Source organism: Capra hircus, chromosome 20 (assembly GCF_001704415.2).
Source record: "Capra hircus breed San Clemente chromosome 20, ASM170441v1, whole genome shotgun sequence".
Taxonomy (NCBI): domain Eukaryota; kingdom Metazoa; phylum Chordata; class Mammalia; order Artiodactyla; family Bovidae; genus Capra; species Capra hircus.
Window position 1 is genome coordinate 24,071,530 of NC_030827.1, and position 15,622 is coordinate 24,087,151.

The following is a 15,622-nucleotide window of genomic DNA, read 5'->3' on the forward strand; positions in this document are numbered from 1 at the left end:
GTCTAGTGATGGAGCCGGTGTCCGACCTGTAGACCAGTGATCTTCCCACCAGATTGCTGTGATGTCTGTGGCATTCTAGTCGGGAATCCAAAATTTGTATTGGTCTGTCTAAACAGAGGGCAGATCTCAGGAGGAAGACTCTGAGAGATAATTGGGATGGCTTCTGGGAGAGTGAAATATTGTTTATCTTTCCCCCACCACTTCTCAACACAGTAGATAGCCTTACTCTGTTACATGTTCTTTAGGACCCAAAGCAGATGTCCTCATACTTATGGATTTCTCCTTGCTTCCTACTAGTCTTCAAACATTTTGAAAGCAGTGGTCACGTCTTAATATTTATAAATCTGGACAGAATGCCTGGCACATGGTGGGCCCTCAGGAAATGTTTGAGGAATTAAATTGGAAAAGTCAGCCAGAATTATTACAGAATGAGCATTTATAAATTAGCTCTTTGGAGAAACAGTGCAACAAAAAGATTATAAATGGTAGGTAATAAAAAAGGCATCTTTATTTATTATATATCACAGTCTATCAAGAATAACATAGAACTAAACTTAGTGATTGCATATATAAATTGTCTAGCTAAAGCAAAATACATACCAAAGTACTGGCTGGACTGCAGCCTACTCGTCTATGTAATTTTAGTCTACTTGTAATTAATAAGTGATGCAGTTTCCCTGAATTATCTCTAACCTCAAACTCTAAATTTTCCCACTATCTAAAACACACACTGCATTTTATGAATACGTTCCCACTGTATTCATAATTAGAATTTTTGTAAGAAGTTAAGCGATGCAGAAGCATATAGTAAGAAGTGAATAATCCCTCCTTATCTCTATCTTTACTCTCACACTGAATACAATATCAGGCTCTGAATTTCTAAGAACAGAAATATTTTGGATCTTCATTTGGAAGAAAGAATATTCTAAGTTTCTCGAGATTGACTTCCTTTCAAGAATGAACACAAAAGTGACAGTCCAAATTCTGAATAAAACAAAAAGTCACGGAATTGGAGAGGTTTTTCTCGGGACATCTCTCACCATGGATAGAGAACATGTGATGACTCAGTCTTTGCTGATTGGGGAAGAGTGATAGCAGGAGGTCATTTCTTTCATTGCTGAATTTATTTTAGACAGGCGGCAGTTTGTATGTGAAGTTCAGAGGGTTGCAAGGTGCTTCTTCGGATAGGTCAAGTTTAAAACCCTTTCACTTGGTTACTTCGATTTTCTGCTTTGAAGTAGGAATGTTATATGGCTCCTGCAATGGTTTTCTTTATCCAGTTGAGGTGTTTTTTGGTAAGGAGGATGTAGATGCCAGGCTTCTGGGGGTTACCACACTTGCCAAAGGAGGTGACACCTCTGAAAACATTATCACATATCAGAGGACCTCCAGAATCCCCCTGAAACAGAAAGTTACATGATTTAGACAGGAGTGCTTTCCAAGGATTGGAGAAGGCAATGGCACCCCACTCCAGTACTCTTGCCTGGAAAATCCCATGGATGGAGGAGCCTGGTAGGCTGCAGTCCATGGGGTCACTAAGAGTCAGACTCGACTGAGGGACTTCACTTTCACTTTTCACTTTCATGCATTGGAGAAGGAAATGGCAACCCACTCCAGTGTTCTTGCCTAGAGCATCCCAGGGATGGGGGAGCCTGGTGGGCTGCCATCTATGGGGTTGCACAGAGTCGGACACGACTGAAGCGACTTAGCAGCAGCAGCTTTCCAAGGATATTTAATCACCCTTTTAGTCATTCATTAATTCACTCATTCACTCACACATTTTCTCTCTTTCCTTAAAGGCTAATTTATATCTCTTTTATTAATTGTCTGCCCTCAGCATCAATTGCACAGATCTGTTAATATTTTCCAATCATTTCCCTTTTGCAAAAGACAGTTCTGGAGATGTGCAAAATTTATTTTCATCTGTAAAACAAAGACAGAGCAGCAAGGGAAGCCTTTAACAGTGAAAATAGCTGTCTCCCTCAGTCGCCCTGTGTCCGCTTTTCTTGGTCAGTAGATGTTAGGGGAAGAGACTGGAAGACTGCCTGAGGCATGAGATGGGATTTGAATTACATCCTGCTTTAAAGAAGAACACAGGGTAAGCCATCTCAGACCAAGGAGTACTTGTGAGAGTTCAAACAAATTTTAGGGCTCTTTTCCAGGTCATCAGTTTTCATTTCATATTCTCTCTGACCCTGCAAACCACTTCTGGAACATGAGATCTAAATAAGGCCGAACCCTGGTCAAGCCTATTCTTGGCACATGGAAAGGCAGAACAACACAGGAGCTGGTGGCCTGGGTTCAAATGTGTCTGACATTTTTTCGACCCCATAGACTGTCGCTTGCCAGGCTCCTCTGTCTGTGGGATTTCCCAGGCAAAGATATTGGAGTGAGTTGCCTTGCCCTCCTCCAGGGAATCTTCCTGACCCAAGGCAGGAGGATTCTTTACCACTGAGCCACCGGGGAAGCCCCATCTATATAATAGGATTGATAATAATAGTGTCTATCCCATGGGGCTCTTTGAGGATCAACTGGCATAGAATATACAACTTAGTATAGTTCTTGGCATCTGATAAATGCCAGCTGTCATGATCAGCAGGACAGAATCCATGTGCTGTGCTGTGCTTAGTTGCTTAATTGTGTCTAACTCTTTGCAACCCCATGGACTGTAGCCTGCCAGCATCCTCTGTCCATGGGGATTCTCCAGGGAAGAATACTGGGGTGGGTTGCCATGCCCTCCCTCAGGGGATCTTCCTAACCTAGGGATCAAACCCAGGTCTCCTGCATTGCAGGCAGATTCTTAACCATCTGAGCCACCAGTAAGCCCACAGCACCATAAGTGGTGTTTAAATGCGATTCTGATCTTTGGTAATGAGAGGAGTTTCCCTGGATGGTAGGTTTCACCTGGGACGAGGGAGCACACAGCAGCCCAGTGTCAAGCAGACATTCTTTCAGGCCTCGGATATAAGAAGGAATCACAACAGTCCACCTTGCTCTTCTTAGGCATGCTATTTAACCTGATTTCCCATTGCCCAAAATGGTTAAAGTTTTACTTTACTTACTTCACACGAATCATCTTCACCTTTTCTTCCACCAGCACAGATCATACTGAGATCAATAACTGGATTAAAATTATAGTGCTGGGCATCATTGCATATTTTCCTATCTATCACTGTAACGTTGGCCTCTCTCAAGGCATTAGACGTTTGACATGCGTCTTTTTTGGTGCTTCCCCATCCTGCCACATGACACTTGGTGTGGGGTTTGACATCCTCTCTGTCTCCTGCTCTTGGTAGCTGAAGTATTCCTACAGCTTTGGTCATAGTTGCTTTACCTTCCAGCTAGAAAAGAGACAGAAGATGCAGTTTAAGGCAAGGACAACAGTAACCAAACCCAGAAAACAGCTCTGACTTAAATAGATAACTTGCTTATTTAGCATGTTCTTATGAAGAATATAAATCAAAACATGTTCCAACCGAATTGACCATCAGTTATTGGTTTTTTAAAGTCACAGCATACCTTTTCAGGCATGTTTTGCTAGGATAGTCTAGTAAACTTCAGTCAGTTGACCCATCAATGATGAAATTTTATTGGTGGTGGCTGACAGTTCTGTGGCTGAAAAGCTGTGTTGGAGCGCTCAATCATTATTTTATTCAGGTGATCTTAAGTTTGTGAACTGACTGATATCAAGGCCAATGAAAGGAAACCAGAGCTCCAGGTGCAGTGGGGCAGGGTGGGAAAGGGGTCAGTGACATTTTCCACTTCAGTGGAAATGTGGCTTCCCCTCTTCTGAGCAAGCGCAACCCACTTGCACTGCCTTCGAGGGCTCACGCACACTTTGCCCTTTGCTTTCATTTGCCAGACCCTCTTCTTGCCTCACTACCTTGCTTTCTCTCTTTTTCTTCTGAAAACTCAAGGTCAGGAGAGTAGGGAGTGTGATAAAAGTTGAGAAGAGAGTAGAGGAAGATAATTCTAGTTCTTTCCTTCTTGCCTCAAGCTGTAGGGAGGCCTAGTATTGCGGACCTTCTAAACACACAGGAGCACAGCAGCAGAGGCCACTGCCACATTCCTACCATTGCATTGCTTTCAGGCCCCACTTCCTGACTTTAGACAGTCCCCACTTCTTCAGTGCCCCCTCTGAGTCGGTGATGTGCCCCCCTGCCCCACTAGAATTTAGAAAAAGAAATGGCCACAGCTTAAACTCTTTCCACAGAACTCCAAATGCCCACGTGCAACACCTGTCCTTCTGTCCTGCTCACATTCATGCTTGTTATCTGGTTGGATTGACAAGGAGGCAGCAGAACCCCCAGAAGGACTGCAGATCTGAATGAATGGATCAGAATTGGAGTCAGGATGCATATACTTGTAGACAGCTCTCCTGGGGTCAGGCACACAGACCAGTGATGGGCACATCAGTAGGTTTTCACACTGGAAGGTTAACCATGGGGAGGTCCTGACACCCTCTTTAAGATTTCTCCAGCAACCTCGCCTTTCTGGCCACAGTGTCAGAGGTGAGAGGGTTTCCTGACTCTACTTCGCACCCCTTACCCACCGCACACTCTTATAAAGATATTGATGTCCTAAAGGAGACTTGACCACTGCTACCACTTTCTTGAAACCTGAGTTCAGAATCTTTTCCCTTGATGGGTTTGCCACTGTCTGGCTTAATTCCATCCCTTATCCAAAATTATTCAGAAAATGTTCATGGAAGGTCTACCGTGTAGTAGGCACTATACTCCCTGGTATAGGGGAGAAATAAAAAGATAAAAATATCTGTTCTTTGAAGTTGACATCGCACTGAGGGAGACAGACAAACAATCTAAAGTATTGAATATATCAGAAGTGCCCTGCGGTGGAGAAAAGGGCAGGAGGGAAGCAGGCCAGGTAGCGCCCTCTACTGGGCGGGGGAGGGAGTTACGTTGCCCCGTGCAGGATGCAGGACGGGAGGGAATTAGAGCATGGGGGAGGAGAGGAGACCTGAGAGAGAGGCAGGGCCTAGAGTCTCAAGGCAGAAAGTGTGAGGGTCACTGATAAGTACGGGGGGCAAGGAGTGTGGGGAGTTTGCCAGAAGCATACAAAGCTCTAGCTCCTCTCTTTACTCCTGATATGGGAACGTGTGGATTCCTCGAGCTTCCTCTTAAGTCTTGCTGAGGAAATTTCTCCTCAACCCCCTCTGGAAGACTGTGGATTGCACACTCTGCCCAATTCTGCCTCTTTGATCATACTTTCTGCATAGCAGTCAGGTAATCCTCCTAAAAACAAGTCTCATCATGTCACTGCCCTGCTTAAAATACTTTCCCATTTCCTTCCTCATAAAGTTCAAACTTCTTCCCATGGTTTACAATGTCTGGGTGCCCTCTTTCTTAAAATTCATGATATCTTCCCTTTCTTCCCTCTTCCTCCAAATGCATTTTCCATTAAAGACTCCTCTTATACTTCCTGCCTGGAAGGCCCTTTCCTCTTTTTGCTTCCTGACTCCTGTAACCTTCTTTAAGAAAGCTTCCCTGACTGCCTGGACACGCCGTGATCCCTCAGAGCCCACTTCTAAGTCATCTCCATCACTGAGGAGTTACATACAGCCAGCTCAGAACTGTGGATGTATTTGTCTGTCTCTCCCACTAGAAACTGTGAACACTTTGAGAACAGCACCTGTTTATCTTATGAAGAGAGAAAATCTTACTGGCACTTACAGCTGGGCCACAACTTTTCCTACTGATCATGAACACTTTTATAGACCACCAATATCAGATAGGACTTCCCTGGTGGCTCAGACAGTAAAGAATCTGCCTGCAATGCAAGAGACCTCAGTTCATCCCTGGGTCGGGAAGATCCCTTGGAGAAGGGAATGGCAAACCACTCCAGGATTCTTGCCTGGAGAATTCCATGGACAGAGAAGCCTGGTGGGCTACACTCCACAGGGTCACAAGAATCACAAGAATTGGACACAACTGAGCAACTAATACTTTTGCTTTTAATATCAGATAAGGTGAGCCTAAAGAAAGGAGCAAGATTCCAGGCCACTTTGCAGTCATGTTTGAGTACAGGCAAAAAAGTAAGGTCATTGTGCCCGCCACAAAAATGACCAAACGTCCCCTATTGGTTAAAATGAGTGGCTGCTGCTTCTTATCAATCACAGATTTAGCCTCCTAGGTAAGTAAGATTCACTGAGATGCTCCATCATAGAATTACCCCACTTCCTGACAATAGTCAGTTCAGAGCAAACTCCTACTTCCTAGAATACTCCTTCTCATCTGACATGAGCCCAAATCTTGGGATAAGTCCCATCTCACACTCTTACAAGCCACTCCATGATTCTTAATGGTGTGCAGTCGCCCTTGCTGAGCAAGAGTCAACAAATGCAACCTGGTTTGACTGTAATTGAGTTGCTGGTGACATTATCACTTTGGATTGACAGGTCTTACCACAGTAGGACTTTCATCAATATTTGTTAAATTGAACTGACTTCCAAGAAGGTGAACATTTGTGTAATTATGTTGGGTCCCCGCTGTGCTTCTTACCCCTACATCCTGGCATTAGCCAGTCTTGACTATGAGGCCAGTGCGTAAAACTGGTTTCAGGTTAAACTGACCAAATTTCAAAATTTTGCAATTTCAAAATAGTCGTTGAAAAAAAAACATGTTTACCTGAAGTAGTTGAAGATCCCCTTCAAATGTCTGTGGATCAAAGCATGGGTAGGGAATTGCCTTTTTAATGGAAAATACTTGGTCAAGTTTCTCTTTATGGGATGTAGAGTGGGCCCCAAGAATAACTTGAGGATTTCCCTTCCTGGAAAAAACAAGGACGATATAATTTATGTGACAGAACAGATGAAATTAAGTATGAATTTAATTTATTAAATCCAATCAGTTCTTTTAGATGGTTTCCTATATATAAATAAGCACAGCAAGTTAGGGGGCATTTATGAGGCTTTTTTTCTTTAGGTGTTTTACCTAAAACTCCTATGACATGTATTATCTTAGATGGTTCAACTTCAGGTCTTTTCAGGGAAGAAGCAACAGGAAAGGAATCCCAGGCCTTTTGACAGCAGCAGGAGCATTGTGTTGGCAAGGCCTGGAGAGGTGTGTTCGGGTGCTGACCACATGGGCTGCTGCAGAAAGAGCTGCCAGTTTCTCCATCTGCCTTGGATTTGTGGAATCAACACCTAATGGAGGAAACTCAACCGAAGAACTAGAGACTAAACCAAAGAACTAGAGATTAAACCAAAGAATGAGAGCAGAAGTAGCAGGTTTATTTCTTTGTGGTAGTCTAATAGTGTAACTTGCTTGTCCTCGAAGATGACAAAGATGGAAAAGAGCCTAGAACTGAATATGTAGAACTGAAGAAATGAATCTTGACATAATAGTGAAATTTTAAAGCTGAATCTAGGGGACTTCCCTGGTTGTCCAGTGGTAAAGAATCTCTCTTGCAGTGCAGGAGACGCAGGTTTGATCCCTAGTTGGGAAACTAAGATCCCACATGCCTCAGAGCGACTAAGCCTGTAAACTGCAACTACTGAGCCCATATGCCACAACTAGAGTCTGCATGCCACAATGAAAGGTACTCTTTAATGCAGCAAAGATGCCACGCAGCCAGATAAAGAACTAAAGCGAAAAACAAAACTTCAACCTGGTTTTAGAAAAGGCAGAGGAACCAGAGATCCAATTGCCAACATCCGCTGGATCATCGAAAAAGCAAGAGAGTTACAGAAAAACATTTATTTCTGCTTTATTGACTATGCCAAAGCCTTTGACTATGTGGATCACAATAAACTGTGGAAAATTCTGAAAGAGATGTGAATACCAGACCACCTGACCTGCCTCTTGAGAAACCTGTATGCAGGTCAGGAAGAAACAGAACTGGACATGGAACAACAGACTGGTTCCAAATAGGAAAAGGAGTACATCAAGGCTGTATATTGTCACCCTGCTTATTTAACTTCTATGCAGAGTACATCATGAGAAACGCTGGACTGGAAGAAGCACAAGCTGGAATCAAGATTGCCGGGAGAAATATCAATAACCTCAGATATGCAGATGACACCAGCCTTACGACAGAAAGTGAAGAGGAACTAAAGAGCCTCTTGATGAAAGTGAAAGAGAGAGTGAAAAAGTTGGCTTAAAGCTCAACATTCAGAAAAGTAAGATCATGGCATCTGGTCCCATCACTTCATGGGAAATAGATGGGGAAACAGTGGAAACAGTGTCAGACTTTATTTTTTGGGCTCCAAAATCACTGCATTTAATTTCATTGCAGCCATGAAATTAAAAAGACACTTACTCCTTGGAAGGAAAGTTATGACCAACCTAAATAGCATATTCAAAAGCAGAGAGATTACTTTGCCAACAAAGGTCTGTCTATCAAGGCTATGATTTCTCCAGTGGTCATGTATGGATGTGAGAGTTGGACTGTGAAGAAAGCTGAGTGCCGAAGAATTGATGCTTTTGAACTGTGGTGTTGGAGAAGACTCCTGAGAGTCCCTTGGACTGCAAGGAGATCCAACCAGTCCATTCTGAACGAGATCGGCCCTGGCTGTTCTTTGGAAGTAATGATGCTAAAGCTGAAACTCCAGTACTTTGGCCACTTCATATGAAGAGTTGACTCATTGGAAAAGACTCTGATGCTGGGAGGGGTTGGGGGCAGGAGGAGAAGGGGACGACAGAGGATGAGATGGCTGGATGGCATCACTGACTTGATGGATGTGAGTTTGGGTGCATTCTGGGAGTTGGTGATGGACAGGGAGGCCTGGTCTGCTGCGATTCATGGGGTGGCAAAGAGTTGGACACGACTGAGCAACTGAACTGAACTGAACTGAATCTAAACACACACACAGAAGGAAATAAACTGCTAGCCCCCAAGTCTAGTTTGTGAACCTAATGATAGCTAATCTGGGAGACATGGGCAGAAGCTTTTCTTGCTTTGCTGGACAGACTTTGCGCTCAGTGGGCCTGTTAGCCAAGCCAATGGTGATCTTTACAGTGTACATTGTGCTGCAGTTGCCACTTGATAAATTCTCATTTGACACAACATAGTGCACATCTCCTTGGATCTTCTTTGTGGGGGGCTAGTTTTTAAGTCTTTTCTTTTATTCATGCAATTTATACTAAAGTGAGCAGGGAGATAGTAGGTTCCAGTTATCAACAACAAGTACTGATGAAGAAAACAGCAGCATATCCAGGTGATAAACATTATTCTGACTTTCAAATCACAATTAGGGAAAAATTAGTTTGATAGGAAATGACTGTTTTGAAAAGTCAGACAGTTAAATATCAGCAATATATGGTTCAATCTAATATGTAGCAACATGGGATAAGACTAACTAGATCACAGTAAGTAAATCACTTGTAATCATAGAGAACACTTAACTTGCTCGACTGTGTGAAATACATTTGTGAAAAAAGCCTGAAATAAAATATAGCAAAATAGTAACAGTGATTATGTGAAGTTGATAAGATTAGGAGTGCTGTTTTTCACCATTTTGATTTTCAAAATGTTAATAATATTGCTATTTATAGTTAAAAAAATAATATGAGAAAATAGTCATAGAGTTCAATTTTATTCTACAGGATCTGGCCTTTGCTTATAGAGACAAACATAATAAGCGCATATAACGTTGAATCCCTGCCTAGTTTTGGTTTTGGACTTGAGCCCTCTGACAGCCTCGGCCCCGCCCCTCCCCTCCCCGCCCGCCCCGCCCGCCCCGCCCCGCCCCTCCCCGCCCCTCCCCGCCCCTCCCCGCCCTCCCCGCCCCTCCCCGCCCCGCCGGCTGTCTAGAGTGGGAGGAGCTCAGAATCACTTACAGGTCGCAGTGAGCGGCTGTCAACACCCAGTTTTCTTTGATCAAAGCCCCTGCACAGAGTTTCAGCCCTTTGATTAGAGCCATGTAGCGTCTTGTGTGAGGGGCCACTTCATTTCCTCCTATAATTCCCTCGCAGGATACTGCAAAAACTGCAAGAGTGATTCAGAGTGAAATCCTGTCTTACCGAGTTACGTGTCCCCCTGAGAAAGTTCTGATAATCATGAACAGATCCAGAACGAGTACTTAGACATGCACTTTGTGTCCAGGGAGAGAAGATCAAAGTGGTCCAGGTGGTTCGGAGTTTTTACAATTTTCCAGGATAGCTTCGGATAATAGTATCTTGAATTTAAATACTACTTCTCTTCCTCAAGAATTCAGATCACCTTTAACCTAATATCCATCTCGTTCCTATCCCTGGGAGGCAGAAACTGTCAGGCAATAGAATCTCTTTTATTAAAGCTCAAAAAGCAAAAAGATTAAAGACTTACCCAGTAGCATACGGGAAGAGCAGATGGGGGAGAAACCTCATTCTCCTTTTTCTGCCATTCCTCAGCAGTTCACTTCCTACTACAGGCTTCATTGTCTCAGTCTGGGGTTGGCCACTGTGTTATTGACTTTAAAAATCTCAGTGTTCCATGATGAGATTATTGTTGGGAATGATGGTTTGGTAAATTGTATTAAATTTGAAGAAAGAACAATAACTATAGTAGCAATAATAGTGAAAGCATCTATGATTTACCAGGCACTGGTAAGTTTCAGACTCTGGTTCTGTTGTTTGCTGCAATGCAAGGTGGGTGTTATTATTCCCATACAGAGATAAGGAACGTAAAGTTTAGACAGAGCAATTACCTTGCCCAAGTTCACACAACTGATAAATAGTAAAGCAGTCTTCTAATCCAGTTCCTCATCATGAAAAAAAATACACTCTATCCATTGTGAAGAACTGTTTGTCTGAAGTACCTTTGTTATTTTTGAAATGTAGAGCCATTTGAGAATCTAAATAAAGTACAGACACAGATATGCTTGTGAATATTTGCATATAGTGCATTGGGACATCAGGGGTCTTTTGAAATGGTGGCACGACCCCTGGAGTTCCTCTCCAGTGTCAAGTTGAGACCACATCCTCTTGAGGTGCAATGGGAACACTGGGATTCCTTGGTGGCTCAGAGGTTAAAGCGTCTGCCTGCAACGTGGGAGACCTGGGTTCGATCCCTGGGTCAGGAAGATCCCCTAGAGAATAACTGGCAACCCACTCCAGTATTCTTGCCTGGAGAATCCCATGGACAGAGGAGCCTGGTAGGCTGCAGTCCGTGGGGTCTCAAAGAGTCGGACACGACTGAGCAAATTCACTTTACTTTTCTTTCTTTCACTTTGGGAGAATCACAGACTTCTTAGTGCCCATTCAGGCCCTTGAAGGAGCTCATGGATCCTGCATTAAGAATCCCAGCTCTGAAGGTATCACTGAGCTATAAAATATCATAATGTGTGGTTAAGAACATGAACTCTGGGTTCAAATCCCAGACCTACTACTTACTAGCTGATGACTTCAGTAAATTGTCTTAACCTCTTTGGCCTTAGTTTTCTCATATGTAAATTGGGCTGATAACAATAATACATACTTAGAATATACTTAACTGTAAGTTTTATTATTGACACACATATATATAGTTCATTGGATTATTTTACATTGATTTATTGCTTTCTTTACCATTCCCACTACTGGAAATTAACATAATTCATTCTGAAAACCAAAATCTTAAGATTTATCTGAGAGTTATGAGTTGTGTTAGTCGCTCTGTTGTGTCTGACTCCTCGCAACCCCATGGACTGTAGCCCACCAGACTCCTCTGCCCGTGGGATTCTAGGCAGGAATACTGGAGTGGGTTGCCATTCCCTTCTCCAGGGGATCTTTCCAACCCAGGGATCGAACCCAGTCTCCTGCACTGCAGCTGGATTCTTTATTGTCTGAACCACCAGACAGAGGGTAACTAAGCTCTCCAGTTGATAAATAATCTATCCATCCCAAGTTTAATGGCTTTGTTGGTTTTTCACTTGCCAGTTTTGCTCTGTGGATCTGGACTGAATTGTGAGACCCTCCAGATATAGTTATGCTTTCATATTGTTGCTGTAAACACAATAGGTTATGTTTTCATTTTAAAAAGCAACATACCATTTCAATAGCAAAGACTAAAAGTAACATGAAATATTATTAGAAATTAAGTTATGATTTCTTTTTTACTTTTACACAATATTGAACAAGAGTAAACCAATATACAATTCCATTTTCTTATAAGCAAAACTGAAAAGCATATGAAAATATGTCTTACCTCCAGGAATTAGAAGGAGACAAATGGCAGGAGGAAAAGAGAAAGGAAAAGGAATATTCATGGCTTCTGTTATTTTCTTATGGAGACTATTTAGTTTCAGGTACTGATAGTAATATATAATGAAACACAAAGGATGTGGGTTTTTTATTTTTTTCTTTCTCTGCTTTGTGGCTAAAGACTTTGGTGTTTTATAACTGGAAAATATAGCTTTATTTTAGAGATGCTGTGGTTACTTACTTGTTTCACATTTCTTTCAGGGTTAGACCTTTCCTACCTTAAAGTGTAAATGTGAATCCATGAGACTGTGATAAACTGAGAACAATAAACAGAAAATTGCTATTTAGGGGCAACTTTTTCACTTTCAAATATGAGTTTATATTAAAAAGCTGAGAATTCAAGTCTATATCAGAAATTGTTTTGAAATAGCATCTTTAAACTTATTCTAGTGGGGAAAGGACAGATAGTTGATCCTTTTGCTGTTGAGACTGCTGGGTAATCATTAAGGGGAAACTGAACTATATTCTTAATGCACACTGTTCAGCTATAAAAGCGCTAAGTGAAGATACAGATGAATATTTGTACATGTAGAAAGGAGAAAGAGACTTTGAGCTATCACATCAAAGGCAGAAACTGGAAAAGTTTGATTTATGATATAAAAGTTGAACCTTCTGTACCTAGACACATCAATCATAAAGCCAAATTACAAACATTTTCAACCTATGTGACACAAATGCCTATTTTTATAAAGCAATAAGAAAAGATGAATACCTGGAAAGAAAAATGGTCAGAGAATTCGAACAAGTAATTTACAAAAAAAGAAATAAAAATGGCTGCTATATTCCTAGTCTATGGAGGAATCAATAAACACATATCATAAGTAATCAATAATAAGAATGAATTTAAAACATTTAGGTACAAATTTTGCCTGTCAATTACTAAAAATTAGAAAACAAAAATACTCTCTGATTTTGGAAATTCTCTTTGTTGATGGCATTTAAAACTGCTACTATCTTCCTGGAATGCAATACATATAAAGGGATTACTAAATTTTGCATGATCTTTGACCCAACAAGTCACATCTATGATTCATACTTTAAAAAATTGTGGAGATGTATTAGTTTCATTGTTGCTGTAACAACAATCTTTAAACTTATTCAGTGTGCATTGTTGCTGTAACAAATTACCACAAACTTAGTGACTTAAAACAATAGACATTTATTATTTTATAGTTCTGTAGGTCATAAGTCTGATGTGGCTCTCCCTGGGCTAAGGTGTCAACAGAGCTGCGTTCTTTTTTGAATGATCTAAGAAAATCCATTTCTCTGGCTTCTTCAGTTTCAAGAGGTTGCTTGCATTCCTTGGCTTGTGGCCCGCTTCCAGCTTCAAAGCTATCAGTGGTTGGTGGAGTCTTTCTCACATTGCATCACTTTGACACTGAGTCTTCTTCTGCCTCTGCTTCCGCTTTTAAGGACCCCTCTGATTACCTTGGGTTTCCCAAGTGACAGTGGTAAAGAATCTGCCTGCAATGCAGGAGACGTGGGTTTGATTTCCTGGGTAAGGAAGATCCCCTGGAAAAGGAAATGGCAACTTCTTCCAGGATTCTTGCCTGGGAAATCCATGGACAGAGGAACCTGGTGGGCTACAGTCCATGGGGTCACAAAGGATCAGACACAGCTTAGCGACTGAGCCAGCAAGCACGTGATTACAATGGGCCCACTCAGATAATCTCCCTATTTTAAGGTGGATTGATTAGCAATGTTAATTTTATCTAAAACCTCAATTCCCCTTTGCTTTGTAAACTCACATTCCCAGACTCTAGGGATTAGGATGTGAGCATCCTTGACTAGATGGGGAGCATTATTTGACATATATTGTATGTTGGCTCTAATTAATCTGTACAACCATTCTGTGCAAAAATTAAATATTAATAACATGGAAAGTGATCAAAAAACTATTGCCATAGCAGACAATTCTTGTGTGTTACCACAGAAGCCCTTGACCTCATGTAATCCATGAACCTTGGCCACTTGTTCTTCTCAGCTTACTCTGTGGAGACCAATTCTGCATGGCCTTGTACCATATCAGGCACCACCTTAAAACACCTTGCTTCATGCCTGCGTGACACAGGTTTTGCCTCCTACCACTGGAATCCACTGCTGCTGCTGAGATCTAGGGCACGATGCCCAAGTGCAGGAGATTTCAAGTCTTTTAAGGAAATCTATTTACTAGTAGGAGATGGAATCTAATGGATAAATATTCTTTGAAGCACTAATTCTTATGTTTCTGGGAAGAGAGTCTGAGCAATCAGTTGTGCTTGATGCCAAGTTTCCAGTCCAGCCATTCACCCTTGTATTGGTGCTTCTCCTCAACATTCCTTTCCTCTCTTTCCACACCACCTGCTACCCCCTTCTCAAGAATTCTCATCTCTAAGAAAGTGGTAGCTCGTAACTTCTGCCTCTGGAAACTCAAGCTGACAGTTGGGAGTGGCCCTAGGAGTTGGGAGTGACCTTACACATTAGATCCACAAAGTTGGATTTAGAGTTGACTGAGACTCACTGATCTGAAACACAGGGGACCCCACTGGTGGTGGTAAGTGGGTGCCTTTGCTTCTCCTACCCTATGGTGTGGGATCTGGGCAGCCTGTCCTCTGCCTCCCAGTAAGGGACACGTGTGGGAGTGGGATTTCCCTGAAGTGGGACATGTGCAAGACGGGTAATTGTAACTTATTCGATCATTTGAACTTTGGACTTAGAGTGAACCTTGACGGAACTGTTACAGTGAGAAGAGACTTTTATGAGGTTCCCACCAAATCTTTCTAATTGTAATTCGGTCATTTAGATGTGGTCTAGGGTCAGAGGTTTCCGTGTGGTAGGTTTTCTAGGTAATCAAGCTACAGATCATTTTTCTCCGCCTGCTCCCCAACCGTCAGATTTGCAGATCATGTCACCCTATTAGGTCACTCACCACCCCGCTGTTGCTGCATCTACTGTGACCACTGGGACAAGTCCCCTTCACTTCATTTCTTTTTAAATGTCACTTTATTTAGATACAGTTTACATGGCATGCAATTCACCCACTTAAAATATTATGATTCAATGGTTTTTAACATACAACAATTAATTTTTAAAATTGTGGTTTTATATACATATGTATATATATATACACACACATATATAAAATCAATATATATACACCATAGAATTTGCCATTTTAACCATTTGAAATGACAATTCAGTGGCATTATATTCACAATGTTGTAAACCTATTACCAGTTATCTAGTTCAAAAACTTTTTAGTCACCTTTAATAGAAACTGTAATCATTAAGTACTAACTCCCTATTTCCTCTCCTTCCAGCCTCCAGAAAGTAATCTGCTTTCTGTCTCTATTAAATTGCCTATTCTAGATATTTCATGTAAGGGGAATCATACAATATTTGTCCTTTTATTCGGCTTATTTCACCTAGCATGATGTCTTCAAGATTAGTTCAGTTGTAGTAAA

General features: G+C 41.8%; 1 protein-coding gene across 1 annotated transcript; it reads right to left on the reverse strand.

The window, feature by feature from the left end:
- LOC102184761 (granzyme A) lies at positions 475-12,227 on the reverse strand. Its single transcript, XM_013972764.2, has 5 exons — positions 12,124-12,227; positions 9,798-9,945; positions 6,645-6,786; positions 3,063-3,341; positions 475-1,399 (listed from the first exon to the last, which is right to left on the reverse strand). The coding sequence occupies exons 1-5, from the start codon at positions 12,182-12,184 to the stop codon at positions 1,247-1,249; spliced, it is 783 nt and encodes a 260-aa protein (XP_013828218.2). The 5' UTR covers positions 12,185-12,227; the 3' UTR covers positions 475-1,246.

Bases quoted from the DNA above. Each gene is read 5' to 3' on its own strand.
- LOC102184761 (XM_013972764.2), bottom strand. From the start codon at position 12,184: ATGAATATTCCTTTTCCTTTCTCTTTTCCTCCTGCCATTTGTCTCCTT. The intron at 9,946-12,123 runs GTAAGACATATT...TCACTCTTGCAG, and splicing joins TCTCCTTCTAATTCCTGGAG to TTTTTGCAGTATCCTGCGAG. The intron at 6,787-9,797 runs GTAAGTGATTCT...TGTTTTTTCCAG, and splicing joins ACAGCCGCTCACTGCGACCT to GAAGGGAAATCCTCAAGTTA.